Source organism: Rousettus aegyptiacus, unplaced genomic scaffold (assembly GCF_014176215.1).
Source record: "Rousettus aegyptiacus isolate mRouAeg1 unplaced genomic scaffold, mRouAeg1.p scaffold_m13_p_3, whole genome shotgun sequence".
Classification (NCBI taxonomy): Eukaryota; Metazoa; Chordata; class Mammalia; order Chiroptera; family Pteropodidae; genus Rousettus; species Rousettus aegyptiacus.
In genome coordinates this window covers 108,114,186-108,134,129 of record NW_023416306.1, presented here as the reverse complement: position 1 = coordinate 108,134,129, position 19,944 = coordinate 108,114,186, and the positions used below count along the sequence as shown (strand labels likewise).

The 19,944-nt window shown below is 37.1% G+C and overlaps 1 protein-coding gene across 1 annotated transcript; it reads right to left on the bottom strand.

Moving 5' to 3' along the window:
- Window positions 1-8,157: 8,157 nt before the first annotated feature.
- Window positions 8,158-9,098, bottom strand: LOC107506521 (olfactory receptor 4Q3-like). Its single transcript, XM_016137220.2, is given in 2 exon segments — window positions 8,158-8,189; window positions 8,192-9,098. Coding segments are annotated over 2 exon segments (939 nt in total).
- Window positions 9,099-19,944: the final 10,846 nt, after the last annotated feature.

Below are 19,944 nucleotides of genomic sequence, written 5' to 3'. Positions count from 1 at the left end.
AATTCTTGTATATCTCTAGTTATTTTTCATTCTTCGGTTTCTCTCTTCTTCCTTTTTATTTATTTCTAGATTTCTCTCTTCAATATCACTGATCTTTTCCACTTGGTCAACTCTATGTCCCAAGCTTGCTATTTCATTTTTCAACTCTTGCTGTGTGTTTTTCTTTTCCAGATCTATTCTATTCTTTTTGCAGATTTTAATCTCCTTGTACTGCTCATCTAAGTGTTTTTTCAATTCCTGAAATTGTTGATATGACTCTTTGGAATTTGCTGAATTTTTTCAGAAGTATCATCCTGAATTCTATGTCTGTAAACTTATTTTCTGGAGATTTTTCTATTTCTTCCTGAGGTGCCTTGTCACCTTGGTTGTTCATGTGTTTAATGGACTATTTCTTCTCCTTGGCATTAATGGAAATGTATCCTGCTTTTTTCCCAGAAAGATTTTTATATAAAGGTCTCTCTTTAGCCTGCTGCAAGGATGGTGCTTTTCTTTTGGTTTTCAGTAGGTGGCATTTAACTCTCTTGGATCCCTGCTTTATATGAAGCCTTAGTAATGATTTTTTTTTTTTCTGGTAGATATTTAATCACTTTCACTACCCTCAGTTTCAGTCCCTGTCAGAGTTTGCAACAGTTTTGGTAGCGTTTGCTCAGATTCCCCTGGGAATCCACAGTGATCGATTTCGGAGGGCATGAGGGAAAGGGTCCTCTAGGTGGAGAGTTGGGGGCTGCAGCTCAGCCTTTGTTTTGCAATTGTGTTTGGCAAAAATAAACTGTTGTTTTTCTGCTGTCCCCCTTCTCTGCTTTTTGCCCTGATGTCTAAGCCCTGTCGTTGAGTGCATCAAACTCACAAACTATTTCAGGCAGGGCTGTTCATGGAACTCGCTGCACCTTTTACCCTCCTCCTCCTCTTACAAGGAGCTCCAGCAGCTTCTTTATTTCTCCCAGTCTACCACCTGACTCCCAGGGTGCTGACCTGTGGTAGCTCTTATGTCCAGATTCCACACTCAGACATGCTGATGTGCATTTGGGTGTTTTTTGTTGAGTTTTAGATGTTCAACTTATTGTTGTTTCAAGAGGAGAGATCTGGGTACATCTCTCACTCCCCCATGTTTCCAAAGATCCTCTTAAAACAATTTTAACTAAGAACATCTCTTTGACTTCGTCATTTCTATAGTTCATATGTAAATTATTTTTAGCTGCTTTAATTAATATATTTTATGCAAAAAATAAATAACAATATTACTTTCAGTGAAAATAATATAATACTGGGGTGATAATGAGTATTTAAATTCTCCATAGGGTCTTAAAAAATATTGCTCAAGACCAAAATATGTAAAATTTTCCTCCCTTAACCTTTGGTCAGTTTTTCAGTTTATAGTGACTCCTTCATAGTATATGCAGTGTATGTTTCTATGTCTGCATTTTCTGCATTTGTTATATTGTATTATGTTTATGACTCTATTTTCCCTACTAGATTATGCAATATTTCTGGGAAAAGATTAGGAAAGAGAGAAATGAGAGGAGAGAAGAGGGTAGAGGGGAGGAGACAACATGATTCTTTATATAAAAAAACCTAAAGACTCTACCAAAAAAACTATTAAAAACAAAAAACTAATACACTAAGTTACAGGAATCAAAATCAATGTATAAAAATCCATTGCATTCCTATATAACACCTAGGAAATTTCAGAAGAAAAAAATGAAAAACAATTTTCCTTTTGCATTTGCAACAAAAAGAATAAAATATCTAAGAATAAACTTAACAAAGCATCTGAAGGACCTATACACAAAAAAACTACAGGATGTTATTTAAAAAATTTGAAGAAGACATAAAGAAATGAAAAGATATTCCATGTTTATGAATTGGAAAAATTAATGTAGTTAAAATGGACATATTACCCAAAGCAAATACAGATTTAGTGCAATCCCCATAAAAATCTCAATGGTATTTTTTAAAGGAACAGAACAAAACATCATCAAGTTTGTATGGAATCACAAAAGACCCAAAATAGCTAACATAATCCTGAGAAAAAAAGAATAAGGTTGGAGGTATCACACTGCCTGACTTCGAATTATATTATAAAGCGACAATAATCAAAGTGACATGATATTGACAGAAAAACAGACACATAGACCAATGAAACAGAACTGAGAGCCCAGAAATAAATCTTTATATGTATGTGCAAATAATTTTTGGCAAGGAGGCAAAAACATACAATAGAGAAAAGAAAGACATTTTAATAAATGGTACTGGGGAAAATTGAAAATTGAAAATTATAAAGAAGTGAAACTAGACTGTTGTCACCATATCCAAAATTAACTCAAAATGGATCAAAAACCTAAATATAAGACCAGAAACAATAACTTTCATAGAAAAAAAAGTAGGGACTAAACTCATGAGCCTTGGATTCAGAGAGGATTTTATGAATTTACCTCAAAGGCAAGAGAAGTAAAAGCAAAAGTAAGTGAATAGTACTATATCAAACTAAAAAGCTTCTGCACAGCTAAAGAAACCATCAACAAAACAAAGAGGCAACCAAATGAATGGGAGAAGATATTTGCAAACAACACCTCTGACAAAGGGCTAATATCCAAAACACATAAAAAACTCACACAATGCTATATATATGTGTACGTATATGTATATATATGTGTATGTGTATATGTATAGGTATCTGCATATAAATGTGTGTGTATATATATGTGTGTATATTACTGTTAAATGTGTGTATTTTACTGTTAAATTGAAACACTGGATTTTGTTAACCAATGTCACCATAATAAATTTTTTTATTTAAAAAATAAAATAAAATAAATGCTTATTGATAAAAAAACAAAATATATTATAAAAATTCTACAACTCAACAACAAAAATGAACAATTCAATTAAAAAATGGCCAGAGAACCTGAATAGACACTTCTCCCAAGAAGACATATAAATGGCCAACAGACATATGAAAAGATGCTCTATTTCATTAGCTATGAGGGAAATGCAAACCAAAACCACAATGTGACACCACTTCACACCTGTTAGAATGGCTATCATCAACAAGATAAGTATTAACAAGTAATACTGGTGGGAATGTAAATTGGTATAGCTATTTTGGAAAACAGTATGGAAGTTCCACAAAAAATTAAGAATAAAGCTAGCACATTACCCAATCTCTCTTCTATGTGTTTACCTCAAAACTTTCAAAACATTTATTCATAAAGATGTATGCACCCTGATTTTATTGCAGCATTATTAGTCACAGCGTCTAAGACATGGAAACAACCAAAGTGCTCTTCGATAGATGATTGTAAAAAGATAATGTGCTACATATATACAATGGAATATTATTCAGCTGTAAGAAAGGATGGAATACTGTCAATTGTGACAACATGGATGGATCCTGAAACTATCATGCTAAGTGAAATAAGTCAGACAGAAAAAGTTTAGAACTATATGATTTCACTCATATATGGTATATAAAACGGAAAGCAACAAACGAGCAGAGACTCATGGACATAGACAGTGGATTAGTGGTTACCAGAGGGAAACAGGGAGGGAAAAGGGAGATTAAGTTCAAGGGAGTAAATATATGGTGACAGAAGAAGATTTAACTTAGGGTGGTGAACACACAATGCAATATACCTATGCCATATTATTGAACTGTACACATGAAATCTATATAATTTTATTAACCAATGTTATCCAATAACTTTAATTTAAAAAGAATAAAAAAAAATAAAAACCGAAATAGAGAATTATTGAAAGGAAAAAAAAAAAAAGCCAAACTCATAGAAACAGTAAGTAAAATAGTAGTTACCAGGAGTTGGGAGACAGGAGAACTGGAGAGATGTTATTAAAGGATACTAATTTGCAAGGAGAAGGTGATTAAGTTCTGGAGATCTAATGTACAGCATAGAGATTATAGTCAACAATACTGTGTATTATATGCTTCAAAGTTCCTAAGAAACTAGATCTTAAATGTTTTCACCACAAAATAAAATGATAATGACATGACATGATAGCGGTGTTAGATAGCTATGGTGGTAATCATATTGCAATAAGCAAATGTCACCATATTGCAATAAGCAAATCAATACCTTGTACACCTTAAATTTGCACAATGTTATATGTAAATTAGACCTCAATTTAAAAAATGATGAGTATTTATTCTTGAGCACCATGCTAGATAGTCTTGAACAAAAATCACTGAATAATGGTCAGTCCAGTATGTGAAAAGAAAATTGCAATAAATATGATAAATGCTATGCTGACTAAAATAAGTATAGCATGCTATGAAAATTCATATAAGGATCAGTTAACAAAACTCTACAAAGACAGGATCAAAAACAACTTCCGAGAAGTTAATGCTCTTTTTTTTTTTGTATTTATTTATTTTTTTAATTGAAATTATTTTAATTCTTATTTTTCCCATCTACCTCTCCTCTTCCCTCACCTCCGATGAAGTTAATACTCTTTATCTGATATTGAAGGTGGAATGTGGGAAATTCCAGCAGAGAAAGCAACATGTTCAGAGGCCTAAAGATATGGGGAGACTGCAAATAGTTCTGAGGTTCATATTATGGGAGAGGACAAGGACAATAAGTGAAGACTAGGACTGAGATGGTCTCAGAACAAGTTTCGTCACTAGAACTGGGCCCAAGGTTTGAAGTGGTATTCTAGTGAAGTCAATAATGTGGGGATTCCAAGGTATTATCCCAGATTTTCTTATTCCTATTCACACTATACTCTTACAGACTTTCATAATATTTGTACCAGAATCTGGGCAGGATAGAACTTGCAGATGAGAAACTACAGACTTGAAAGAAGAAAAGGAAGAGATAGTTAAGGATAAGAAGTCAAACAGTTACTCGTTTAAGAAGTACGAACCAGACTGCACTGTATTTACATTTTACTGTATGTAGATTTTAGCATTTCCTCTAAGTAACAGAACCTCACGAGGTGCTTGTGTTTGTAGAATAATTACAAAAAAACTTCTTAGGAACATAAAGAGCATAAGGATAATAAATTAATAACTAGCATGATAATATATTAAAAATAGATAACTTGGGTAACCCTATGTGTTAAAGAAAAACTATTTAAATATAAATAAAATATGAGATTTAGTTCATAATAATATATCAGTATTGATTTATTAATAGTGACAAATGTATCAAAGTAATGTAAGATGTTAACAATAGGGAAAATGGTGTGAGATATACAGAAACTGTCTGTAATATCTTTGCAGCTTTTCTGTAAATTTAAAACTATTTAAAAATTTTTAAATTATTTAAGTTTAAAATTATGACATAAAGCCTTGAAAACATGATGTTAACCAGAACATTTTTGGGTTAAAAAAAATGAGATTTTTTAATATAATTTTGAGGACACATATACTCTCATCTAACACAAAATGTCTTGTATTGAGGCTGGTTTCAATACAAATGGAGAAGTTATTAGAGATTTTTGGGGGGAGCGGTCTATAGTCAAAAGCTCTAGTTCTTCTTCTGCCCTGCGATTCTCTAAGATCAAAAAACTGTACAACTTTCTTTCAATTTTTATTTTCCTTTTAACTTAATGGTACAATTAGCAATAATGATAACATAAACAGACAATATTTATTGAGTTTCTGACCACAGGTAGACATGTTTATTAGAGCTTTATAAGCATTATTTTGTTTAGTTTTCCTGAGAATCCTATGAGGCAGATACTCTTATTGTCTACATTTTACAGTCAAAGGGGTATTGAGAGGTTAAGTCGCTTGCCATCTAATAAGTTGTGAAGCTGAATTATGATGAGGCTATCTGACTCCAAGGAAGAGGCTCAGGCAGACCCTGGAAGTGGGCTCAGGGCATTTAAGCAGGGAACTCTGTAGATATCTGCCATGTATAAAGATAATTTTAATATAGATCATTGATTAAGCAAGTATTGAAAATGCGAAAAGGAATATACAAAATTCTTACTTTTCTGAATATTATGCTACTAATCACAGCTATCAACAAAACATTTAAAATGATTTTCCAAGACCTTAAATTTTGCTATGAAAGAGAAACATTAGAAAAAGAGAATGTTGCAGCCAGCTGACATGAAAAGAAAGCCTGGAGCTTCGTGTTCCTGTAATTCGCCTTGCTGACTTAGCACCATTTACCTCTTGTGAGCCCACGCACTACTCTCTCTGTCTGGCAGTTTCCTCCTGTGTGCTCTTCTGCATATTCACTGCAGGCAATGGATCTCTGTGGAAATGTGAAGTGAAAAGGAAAGAGAGGAGTGTGATCTGTACTAGGGATGCCACTCTCTCTCTCTCATCCTATTAAATCACCCAAGTGGTAGCCTTGCTCCTGATCTGAGTCCTTCTGTAGCAATACATACATATATACATGCACACATACATACATACATACACATGCGTATACATATATACATACATATATATATATAAGGTTTCTTGAACATAAAGTCACTAACTCCCAGCACAAAAATAGAAATCTATTCTTTACTCCAATGTAAAGAAAACTCATGTGATGAGGGGTATTGTAAATTTCCTAGTATATCCTAGCATTAGGTAGAATTTCAGACATCTTTTTTCCTGAGGTATGCTTTTTAGCTAAACAATCAGAAAGGTCTCTCTCCATAGCATTGGATTAGGAAATAAAGTGAACAAATATAAAAGTATGTTTTAATTATTAGTATTTTTATATTATTGCTTGGTAGATAAAATAAATACCTTTTTATAACCATAAAGTTACAAAGAGCCTTATATCATAAATAGATAATCTTAAATATAAACATTTCAGTGAATGTTTTTAGGTATATCCTGATTCTGGAGCTGTATAGTTGAAATTAAGCAATTAATCCATGTACCTGGGATAAATACTCTTTCTGGAGAGAAAAAATATATATTAATTTAATCTTAATTATGTAAATTTAGTAGCTTCCTTGGTTGATTACACATTTTCTAAGTGATTTGAGCAAGTCACTTAACAAATCTGTGTTCGTTAGTAAAAATAAATTGAATAATATTCCTTATTCCTTGTGGGGTATAAAACTGGAAGCAACAAACAAGCAAAACGAACAGAGACTCATGGACATAACAGTTAAGTGGTTACCAGAGGGAAAAGGGGGTTGGGGGAAGTAGGTAAGGATAAAGGGGGTCAAATTTAAGGTAACAGAAGGAAATTTAACTTTGGGTGATGAACATAATGCAATGTACATATGATGTATTGGTGAATTGTACACTTGAAACCTATACGATTTTATTAACCAATGTCAGTCCAATAAATTTAATTTAAAAAAATTACCTACTCCTTAAAGCACTTTTGATGCTCCTAGGTAATAACTATAAGAACCTCAAGGATAGGGATAGGGTAGAGGAGTGTTTTAAAACATGCCTCATTTCTTTCTTTCTCTTTTACTTTAGAGTTCAGAGCTTTTAAACATTATAATCAGTTGAAGAGCCAGCTTATCAACGTGTCCTCACTATAATACCATTCAAAGAAACGGGTGCCTCTCCCCGAACAGCCTCTACAGCAGAATACTAAGAGCTTGCATCATCCGGACTCCCAGTCTTCCTTTCCTTCACACACAAACTTCTCTAAGAATGTAGGTTCATTCAAGCGAGTTATTTGATTGCATTTCTAAAATTTGGCACAACACAGAACACAGTTCCTGGGTGAACACTAAAACCCAGGGTGGTTAGTGATGTTTTCAGGCTTCATTAGAGACATGCCAAAACAGAGTCACCCTGCTTCCAAAGAGACTCTGATGAGACATGAGAAGGAACTTTCTGACACCAGAGCAGGACACACACAAAAAAAGATGTAATATCTTCTTTCATTTGAATAGAGTTTAAAATAGAGAAATAAGTAAAATAAAGGAAGACTACTATTAGACAAAGGATAAAAGAGTTGATCTTTCAAGGCGTCCTCTTGACTCTAGTACTTAATTAATGACTGTTGTCATTTGTGTGCCAGTAAATACTTCTGAGTCCCCTGCTTAATATTTAACATCTGAGAAAGTTACCTATGCCTCCCAACTATAATCAAGAGCAATGCAATTATAATTTATATGCTGGCTTCTCTTTTATATCAAAGTCACCAAATTGGTTTTCATGCATGAGAAAGTATCCCAAGAAAGAGTATGTTTTCTAAATCACCTCTTCCTGCTCATTCTTTAACATGGCAGCAGGATGCCACATGCTTTTTCCTCAGTTTCTTCATGGCTGTCTTCATATCAGTATTTCTGAGTGTGTAGATGAGGGGATTTAACATAGGTGTGACTACCGTGTAAAAGACAGAAAATACCTTATCTACAGAGAAGCTGCAGAAGGGCCTCAGGTAAATGAATACACATGGTACAAAGATCAGGCTGACCACCGTTAAGTGGGAGGCACAGGTAGAGAGTGCCTTGCTCTGGCCCTGGCGGAAGCGAGTTCTCAGGGTGATAAGAATGACAGCATATGAAAAGAGCAAGACTAAGAAGCAGACAAGAGACAGCAGACCACTGTTCGAGACCATCAGCACCTCCACCACATATGTGTCCATGCAAGCCAGCTTGATGACCTGTGGGACATCACAGTAGAAGTTGTCCAATTCGTTGGGGCCACAGAAGGGCAGCTGGATGACCAGTATGACTTGTGTGATAGAGTGGATGAAACCCCCACACCAACAGGCGAAAACAAGCTGAAAGCACAGCTGGCGGTTCATGACTGTCAGGTAGTGCAAAGGATTACATATGGCAACATACCTATCATAGGCCATGACTGTCAACAGAAACATCTCACTGGCTCCCAGAAAGTGCAGGAAGTAAATCTGGGCCAGGCATCCTGGAAAAGAGATGGTCTTGCCCTGTTGTAGGAAATCCCCTAACATCTTGGGTATAGTGACACAGCTCAGGCACAGGTCAATGAAGGACAGATGGCTCAAAAAATAGTACATAGGAGATTGGAGTAGGTGAGCATCAACTTGCACTGTTACTACTATCAAGAGGTTTCCTAGAACAATAGCCATATAAGACAACAAAAATATTAAGAAGAGAAATAGCTGCAACTCCCAAGAGGATGATAGGCCCAGAAGAACAAATTCTGTCACCTTAGAAGCATTTTCTTTTTTCATCAAGTCAAGAATACCAAGTGACCTAGAAAAAGAATTAAATTGGAACAAGAGAGATTTAAGTTAGACAAAAAAGCAAAAAAAAAAAAAAAAAAAAAAAAGCAATCAGATTTTGAGTCTGGCGTTTATAGAATCGTATTCCAAGATGAAAAATGCTTAAGGTAGAAAATGTACATTCCTGTATAAATAGAAGAAGGACCATCATTTTGGATCCCTCCAACTCTTTATTCCTGTAATGTTTTTAAATTGCATTTACAACAAACCAGGAAGGGAGACAATGACCTGAGCATGAGGTGATGAGAGCATAAGAATCATTTTCTTTTTTAATAGACAGAATTATATTCTTTAAAGCAGGGGTCATCAACTCCTGGGCTGCAGAACGGTACCAGTCCGTGGCCCATTAGGAACAGGCCTACGCAGCAGGAGGTGAGAGGCAGCCGAGTGAGCAAAGCTTCATCTGTATTCACAGCTGCTCCCCAGCACTAGCATCACCGACTCAGCTCCACCTCAGATCATCACTGGGCATTAGATTCTCATAGGAGCACCAGTCCCTGGTGCCAACAAGGTTAGGAACCACTGCTTTAAGGACAAGAGTTCCAGAATGAAGTATTCAGTGCCCAGCTCTACCACTCACCAATGGAGTGACCTCAGGCAAGGTATTAAATCTGAGTTTTATTCTTTGTTTGTTCAACCTAATACAGGGATAGTAATATCTCCCAAAGTTATTTTAAAAGTCAAATGCAATTTGTCTATGAACAACATACATTTACACACACACACAAAGACTAAGTCCCTCAAAGTAAGGGAATATTTCTTATTCATCTTTGTACTTAGATCATAATGTTTATTACATAATAATTTATCAAATTAAAGGAAGACTGTTTTGTGCCATGAATTGCTATATCGTGTACAAGTTAGTGGTTATTATAAATGTATATGTTAGAAAAAAGAATTATTGAGGAAGGATTGAAAAGTAGCTCATGGTCTTTGTCTTTATTTTTTATCTAGGTGACAGAGGTTGGGAAGTTTGTAGAGATTTGAAAAGAAGAAATAAAATTGTTACCTTTAAGTTTAGAGAAACATCAATCTCAGGTTGACTAGGCTAGTGCCTGGACTACACTAACAATTACCAAAAGAACAGACCAAAGGCACTATCCATATCACTAAGGCATGTACAAAAGAAACTCACCATGACTCATTTTTTAGGAAAGGATAATAAGAGAAATAATAATTATGCTGCTATTGGACTTTTCAACAACTGTAAGTACACTTAAGAGAAATAAAGGACAAGCAAAGATATTGTTTTATCTGCTTCTCTTGCTCTACACTTGCATCTACCCCCAACACTGGGTGAGAAATCTTGGATTACAAATAAAAAATCGGGAAACATTGATATATTTTCCATTAAAGTGGTTAAGAATAAACAGATTATAATATTTTTTAATATAGAACTAGCTCTAGGCAAAATATTAAGTGAGACAAAATTTGTATTTTTCTGATGAAACACCAAGAAATAGACACCATTTATTGGAACTAGTACTCATCACAGTATTTCCCATGGAGAAGGGCATAATCTTCCTGCTGTAAATACCTCTAGCTTTGTTTGAAATATTGCATTTTATACTGCATTTGGGGGAAGTGAAGAAGGTTTAGCAAAAAGCAACTGAAATAATTTAAGAAATGGAAAATGGGATCTCGGAGGGACTGTTGTGGAATTAGGTAGTCTAAAAACTATATAGTGTGAATCCAGTGCCTTCTGTTGTATAAAGTTGATCCTACTTTATCCAAACCTTGTAACCACCTTCCAAGATACCACCAGTCCTAGAATTCCCTAATGCTATAAGAATTTTGCTGTTCTGTGAAAGCTTTTAAGTGTATAAACCTAAAACAAAAAAACTCCAAAGTTTTCTTAAATTTAAAAAATGATGACGGTCAGAGTATATACAGAAAAAATACATACAACAGGATGTATAAAACTGGTTTCAGAGACAGAAAGAGGAGCATGGGAGGTGACTGGAGCTTTGAATAAATATGTATGGGAAACTTACATCATTATACAATGACGAAACTATGTGAGTTGAAAAGAGGATTATGTTACCCTGCTCTTCAGCCCACCAGCCCCTTCTTCATTGTTTCAGGCCAGCAAAATAAAAAATTCTTAGATGACCATCACAGTTGCCCTGTCTATGCCCTAACTGCTTCATTATAAATCAAACCTTAATTGATAGCTGGCTGTCCTGATTGGAATGATCTCTTGTCCCTAGGGCTGGCTGTATCTGAGGCTTTTGTAGTCCTTATGCCACTGCTCAGCCTAATGAGCCCTGGGATTCCCTAGGCTGCTCTTTGAGTTGTCTGAATCTCAGTTCTTGCTAGAAAGCTGACCTGAGGCACTGCAGGCTCTGAAACAGTCAGACTTTATTGCATAACTTAATCCACCCCTTTTACCTACCTTGGATTGATTAATTTGGCAAATATATATGCGACCAATTTTCCATGCATCAGTCTGTACCTGAATAAAACTGGTTTCTATTTCAACCATACTTCCAGGAGTGGGCATGACTGAAAGACAGATAGCAAGTTATCCCTGGGAGCTGTAAAAGCAGAAACACTCTTTAAGTTATTATAGAGCCTTAATATAACACCTGAGTTTCTTGGTGATACCTCAAGCAGCTTACCAAATTGGTGCCTGTGAATGGATCTTACACAGAAAATACAGCTGTTGTCATTAGTAATGGAATATTTTTTATAAATTGTTGCTCTCAATGGGTATTTTTTAACATTATAAAGCACAATTCTCAAACAACTAGATGATGTACACAGGTCAAAACCTGCACTTAATTTTTTAGTGAAGAACAGTAGAATGGCAAAACTAATTCTAAAGAGAATATTAAAATGTGACTTCATATAATAAGAGTACAAAAAAGAACACTGAAAATTTCTAAGTTATATGTAAAGCAGTTAATGTCCTACAGGACAGTATAACCTTAACCTTTGGGATTATCTTTTCTACCACACTAAAAAGAAAATTAACATAACTCGGCAGTTTTTTATTATATCTAACTATGTAACTGTGTAACGTCTGAGATCCCATAAATAGTAAATACTAAATTTAACAAAAAATTTAGAGTTAAATGACTCTAAAGTAGGTTTGTTAAATAATATTTGACATTACATTAAAAGGTCACAATGTACTTGTATTTCACTTAGGATAAAGACAGGTAGTACAGCATACCAGCAGAATAATATTAGACATTTCTCGGGGCAGTGCAGTTAAACTTTCTTCTCCAAAAAGCTGAGATATACACAGGTGGGTGTAGGATCCATCTTTGCTTAGAAGATTCAGGCCCCATAAGAATCACATATTGAAACCTAACCCACAGTGTGATAGTATTTGGAGGTGAGGCCTTTGGGAGGCGATTACATCATAAGGGTGTAGTTGATTCATGAATAGGATTAGTGCTATTATTAAAAGAGACCCCCAGAGAGCTTCCTTACTCCTTCCTGCATGTGAAGGCATATCTATGAACCAGGAAGCAGGTTCTCACCAGATACCAAATCTGCCAGCAACTTGATTTTGGACTCTCCAATCCCCAGAACTGTGAGAAATAAATTTCTGGTATATGCTATGCAATCTATGGTATTTTTGTTATAGCAGCCCTGATGGACTAACACAATAACCAATTTGTATTTCCTCACTAGCATAGAGAAAAATAAGAGTTGATACTTGAAAAGATTTTTTAAAAGTAACTAAAATTATTTCATAAATATTTTCAATCACTAGAAGGATCAGATAGGGGAAAATGGGAAAGCAGGTAACTGGCTGCCTTCCAAAAAAGAACCAATAATAGTTTACATTAGGATACTAGCAAAGGAAATAGGCATAAATAAATAGATTAGTCATTTTTAAGAGATTGGGCATTTTTAGACATGGATTAATGAGAGAGCACAGAAATGAAGAAAAATGGACAAACTAAGACATTTTTAGAAGTAGAAATGACAAGAGTTGCCTTAATTACTAGTAATGAAAAAATAAATCATTTAGACTTCCTACCAACAGAAAAAAAGACAGACAAAATACATCAAAAAAGCTAACAAAATAGAAGGAAAGGACGATGTTGGATTTTGGGGGGAATTCAGAACCAGGGAGATGAGCAAAACACTGCAGCATCAAACCTTCGTTTTCCCTGAGAGCATTCCCAATCATGGCAAATCTGGGATTCATTTCAGAAACTTTGCAAAGAAGATGAAGTTAAGGCCCAGGGCCTCCCCTACATGGGGAGCCTTATAGGAGATAGTCTGCATCTTAAGCTGGGATGCAAAGAGTTGTATATTCAAGATAATTGGAAAACAGAACTAAGCATGTTTTCCATCCCAATTCTAGTGAGCTATAGAAAAGTTTGCCTTGACGATGAGTACAGCGGGAGTTAAAAATAGGAGAGAAAAAATCCTCAAGAAGTTAGGGCCACAGAGAGGCCCTCACAAAGGCAGCAGCTTTAGTATACATGGTGGGAATCTCACACCTTGCCTTTGCTCAAGGGTATCCCTAACAAATAGTGTCCTCAAGTGCCTGACAGACCAAACCCAGACCCTCTGTGGAGGAAGGCACTTCCCTCCTAGGTCTTAGAGAATCTCCACAAACAACTTTTCAAGGGCAACGAGTGGACAAAGCCAAAGATAACTATTACTTTTCTATTGCCACTGTAATGTAACAAATTACCACCAATTGCTGGTTTCAACAAATAAATTTTTCATCTCACAGTTCTGTAAGTTGGAAGTTTGCAAGGTCTCACTGGGCTAAAAATCAAGGTGTAGGCAAGGTGCATTAAGGAGGCTCTAGGAGAGAACCCATATCCTTGCTTTTTCCAGTTTTTAGCCTTTTAAAGTGAGAAGTTGTCAAGCTCCTTAGTCAATCACACTTATCACAACACTGCCATATATCTCTCACTTATCTAACCATTAAAGATGTCTTCTAACTCTACCCTTTCCCAGAGTACATGCATGACCTTTGAGTTTCCTGAGATCAGATAAGCAAAGGACTCAAAAATAAGTAGTCATAATGTCAGAACAACATAGTGTCAGAATTCCCTACCTTGAGTTATTAAGTTAGTATATTTCTGCAGCCACTGGTTTTTCTTTTCTTTTCTTTTTCAATTAGAGTTGACATTCAATATTATTTTATATTAGTTTCAGGTGTACAGCATAGTGGTTACACATTTATATACTTTACAAAGTAATGCACCCAATTATTCTAGTACCCACCTGGCACTATACATAGTTATTACAATATTATTGACTATATTCCCTATGATGTATTTTATATCCCTGTGACTATTTTGTAACTACCAGTTTGTACTTCTTAATCCTTTCACCATTACACCCAGTCCGCCAACCCCCCTCACATCTGGTAATCACCAGTTTGTTCTCTGTATCTATGACTTTGTTTCTGTTTGTTCTGTTCATTTATTTTGTTCTTTATATTATAACTATAAAGAGATCATATGATATTTATAACTTATTTAACTTAGCAAAATATCCGCTAGGTCCATTCATGTTGTTGCAAATGGTAAGATTTCATTCTTTTTTTATGGCTGAGTAATATTCCATTGCATACACATACCATAATTTCTTTATTCATTCGTCTTATCAGTGGACATTTAGGTTGGTTCCACATCTTGGCTATTGTGAATAATTATTCACAATTATTATGTACAGGGGTGCATGTATCTTTTCTAATTAGTGTTTTGGATTTCTTTGGATAAGTACCCAGAAGTAAAATTCCTGAGCCATAAGGTAGTTCTCTTTTTAATTTTTTGAAGACTCTCCATACTGCTTTTCATAGCGGCTGCACCAATTTATAATCACACCAACGGTGCACAAGTGTTTCCTTTACTCCGCATCCTTGCCAACACTTGTTTATTGATTTATTGATAAAAATTATTCTGACAGGAGTGAGGTAATATCTCACCGTGGTTTTCATTTACATTTCACTGACTTTGAGCATCTTTTCATGTGTCTATTGTCCATCTGAATGTGATCTTTGGAGAAAAATTTATTCAGGTCTTCTGCCCATTTTTAATTAGATTGTTTGTTTCTTGGTGTTGACTTGTATGAGTTTTTTAAATTGTGAATTAACCCCTTAACAGATGTACCATTAGTAAATACCTTCTCCCAATAGGTTCTGTTTTTGCTTTTTTAATGATTTTCTTTGCTGTGAAAAAAAAAAAAAAAACTTTTTAGTTTTATTATGTCCCATTTGTTTATTTTTTCTTTTGTTCACTTTGCCCAAGGAGTTATATCAGAAAAAAAAAAAATTATAAAGAGCAATGTCAGAGCAACGTTTTCTTCTAAGAGTTTTGTATTTTCAGGTCTAACATTTAAGTCTTTAATCCTTTTTGAGTTTATTTTTGTATATAGTGTAAGAAGGTGGCCCAGTTTCATATATCCGTCCAGTTTTCCCAACACCATTTCTTGAATAGATTGTCTTTACCCCATTGTATATTTTTGCCTTCTTTGACATAAATTAAATGACCATATAGGTGTGAATTTATTTTCTGGACTCTGTTCTGTTCTCTTGATCTATGTGTCTGTTTTTATGCCAGTATCATGCTGTTTTGATTACTATAGCCTTGTAGTATAGTTTGATATCAGGTTTTATGATACTTCCAACTTTGTTATTCTTTCTCAAGATTGCTGTGGCTGTTTAAAGTCTTTTGTCGTTCCATGTAAATTTTTGGATTATTTGTTCTAGTTCTGTAAAAACTGCTATTGGTCTTTTGATGGGGTTGCACTGAATCTCTAGATTACCTTGGGTGATATGGACACTTTAATGATGTTAATTCTTCCCATCCATGAGCATGGTATATGCTTCTATTTATTTGTATCTTATTCAGTTTCTTTCTTCAAAATCTAATAATTTTTTGAGTGCAGGTCTTTGACCTCCTTGGTTAAATATATTCACAGGTATTTTATTTGTTATGCAGTTATAATTGGGATTGTTTTCTTAATTTTTCTTTCTAATAGTTCATTTTTGGTATATAAAACTACAACCAATTTCTGAATATTAATTCTGTATTCAGTTATTTTACTGAATGCATTGGTCAGTTCTAACAGTTTTTTGGTGGACATCTTTAGGGTTCTCTCCATATAGTATCATGACATCTGCAAATAATTACGGTTTTACTTTTTCCTTCCAATTTGGTTGCCTATTGTTTCTTTTCCTTGTCTAGGTGTTATGGCTCAGACTTCCAGTACTATGTTGAATAAAAGTGGTGAAAGTGGACATCCTTCTCTTGTTCAGCCACTGGCTTTTCAATAATTTCTTCTTATAACCCTAAACACTATGATTGATTCACAACCCTTTCCATAGCATTAAATTACATGACATATCACTACAATTTATATAAGATATTTTTTTCAAAGCCAGACTGCATCCCAAAGAGAGAGGAGGGAAAAAGATCATCAGAAATGGCATTAAGAAAATAATCTTCTTTTGTTAAACTTTCCAAAGACTACAGCAAAGTGATATTCTAAAACAATCTAATAGAGTAATAGTTTCCTCAGAGGAAATAAAAAAAGAAAGTCGGGATTTTTTTACTTTCAAATATGAGTCATGGTGTTTATTAAACACCTTTAAAGCTGACCAAACATTGAATCTCTTTTAATTGCAACTAAGTCCTTGATAACATTTTTTATAAAACAAACATTATGTATGTTCAAGATTTCAGAAAAAAGAACATGGGGCATATCAGAAAACCTTATGACAAGAAAAGAGAAAGTGAATTGATAAGTTTTTTAGGTCAGTGTGGGTGGGGGGTGAGGAGGGCAAGCCAGAAGCCTGCCTGGAGGTTTACCAGCTTGCTATCTATGGGAATCCAGACCTTCCAGCCCGGACATCGAAGTCTGGAGTCCAATTGATAAGGGCCCACCCTAAAGCCCTGGCGCCACCACCCTAATCCGGATGCTCAACTAACATTCAATTAACACTCCCACATTCAATTAACACTCCCTCATTCTACACCCTACTCCCACATATCCCCATAAAAACTACGCCCTCCCACCCTCCAGCCCCAGGGTGCGACTTTTCTGGCCCCTCCCCTCTCTGGACCAGTGAACCTGGCCCAGGAGCCCCCTACCAATAAAGGCTTGCTTTTTAAAACTTCTCTCGGCGTGTCACGCATTTACCTTTCATTTGGTGCTGAAACCCGGGAAGAGATTGTGTCCCTCAGCCTCCCGGCCTTGAGGGGCCTCTCCTCCCTCTTTTTCCAGGATCAGGATCATCCCCTGTCATATTTGACTCCTGACCTGGCAAGTTATGAGACACATCTCTAACTTTCCACAGTCCTTTCTGCCATTGGGTAAATCAGAGTCTTGGGGACGCCTGATCTCTGGTTTCACCTGTCCGGGTGACTGAGACCATGGGAGCTTCTAATTCGAAACCGGACCCCAAAACTCTGCTTGGGTGTCTCTTAACAAATTTTAGCCATCTAGGCCTTGAACAAGATTTAAGATGTAAAAGACTGATCTTTTATTCTACCGTCGCCTAGCCTAGATATCCATTAGACCATCAATCTGAGTGGCCTGCTGAAGGCACTTTTAACTTCCAAACTCTGACAAACCTAGACACTTACTGTATAGGACAGGAAAGTGGGCTGAAATCCCGGAGGTGCACGCCTTTATTGGGATCTACGCTCTCGTCCCTCCCTCTGCTCTAATGCTCCACTGCTTAGGTCCTCTTAGCCCGGGAGGCCGGCCCTAAGCCTTCCACCTCACCGACCTCTGACACAGAAGGCGAAGCTGTAACTGACTCATCTGCCTCTCCTCTCAACGATCCTCCAGAAATCCTTTCTCCCCCTCCACTCTGGCCTACCCTGCCGCCTCCCTACCCTAGTCCCTCAGCTGCTCCTCTGCCGCCCATATCACTAGACTCCACCACTCACCCGATATACCCTTCTCTTCCTCCTCCACCTCTACCTGCTCCATCCTCCATCTCAGCCCAAACCCGCTCTTGCTCTGCCGCTGCCCCTGACTCTGATCTCCTCTGCCCTCTTCAAGAGGTCGCTGGGGCTGAAGGTGTCATCCGAATCCACATTCTTTTCTCTTTACAGGATCTCTCTCAAATAGAAAAGCAGTTAGGGTCTTTTTCTTCTAACTCCACTAATTACAGCAAAGAATTTCGCTCACTCAGGCCTATAAACTAACCTGGCATGACGTGTTTGTCATCCAGGCCTCTACCCTCATGCCTGAAGAGAGAGATCGCATCCTCACCGCTGCCAGGGCCTATGCTGACCAGACTCACCTCACAGACACCACCAGGCCCACTGGACCTCAGGCCGTCCCGGGAGCTGACATGGGATGGGAATACCAAACTGGGCAAGATGGCTACTGGTGACGTGACTTAATGCTTCAATGCATCCTCAATGGCATGCAAACTGTCTCCAACAAGGTAGTTAACTTTGATAAATCTTGGGAGGTAAACCAGGGGGCCGACGAAAACCCAGCTCTCTTTTTTAATCTCCTCACTGAATTCCTTACTCAACATACCCGTCTAGATCCAACTTCCCTGGAGCAATGCTATTGGCCACCCACTTTATTACCTAATCGGCCCCAGATATCAGAAATAAGTTAAAGAAGGCTGAGGATGGCCCTCAAACCCCTATACAGGATTTCGTGAAAATGGCCTTTAAAGTTTTCAATGCTCGAGAGGAGACGCTGAAACTCGCCTCCAGGCTCATCTCCACCAGCAGGTGGCACTCCAAACCCGGACCTTGGTAGCTGCCTTGAGGCCTGCGGGCCCCAGGGGCCGGGGAGCTGGGGTCATCTCAAAATCAACCCCCTCTGGGACATGCTTCAAATGCGACCATGAAGGCCACTGAGCCCGTCAGCATCCTAACCCATGGGCTCCCACGAAGCCCTGCCCAGTCCCCAGTCTACAGGCAGACGGGCCACTGGAAATCTGATTGCCCAATGACCGGATTGTCATCGGCGCCTCCTTGCGGGGGATCATCCAGTCAGGCAACACCATCACTGGAACTTCTCGGTTAGTGAATGACTGATGAAACCCAGACTTGGGTGCCGGAGCCCGCCAGCTGAGATTGAACAGCACCTAAAAGAGAGGGATGAAGCCTAAGGAAAAAAAAGAGGACAGAAAAGTTCTTCAGGAGAGCATACAGTCAATGCTGCAGCCTAGAGTTTATTTAGCATAGCTTTTATATATCTTTTTGAACACAAAAGCAAAGCACAACATACATACCATAGGAATGCTAACATTTACATAAGTTCTTAAACATCCTTCCCTCAGGGTACAAACATCCTTCTTTTCTGGGATGTAAAACATTCCATTATCTTAAAAGGATTTCTTTAGGAGGCAAACCTCCCCTCCAGGGTCAGTAATGTTTAACTCAACACCCTGCTTCCTTGAACCATTGTTTAAGCAGTCTCAGCGGCTGCTTTATGGCTATCAGCTGCCTGACTTCTTCAGTGTCTCATAATGGCTCCCGACACTTGGGGACCCCTCCCACTCTCGCTGAGCCCAGGGTAATGCTCCAGGTAGCGGTTAAGTCCATCTCTTTCCTGGTGGACATGGGGCTACCTTCTCTGTTTTGCTTTCTCACTCAGGTCCTATAGTCCCCTCACCTATCTCGGTTATGAGGATTGACAGCACAACTTCATGCCCACTTAAAATCCTTTCTCTCTCTCTTGTTCCCTAGATGGCTTCCCCTTCTCACGCTCCTTCTTAGTCATTTCCACATGCCCAGCTCCCCACTCAGGTAGAGATCTCCTACATAAGTTAGGGGTCTCTCTATATATAAGGCCACAAATACAGGTCTCTCCACTCCTTCTACCTTTTCTA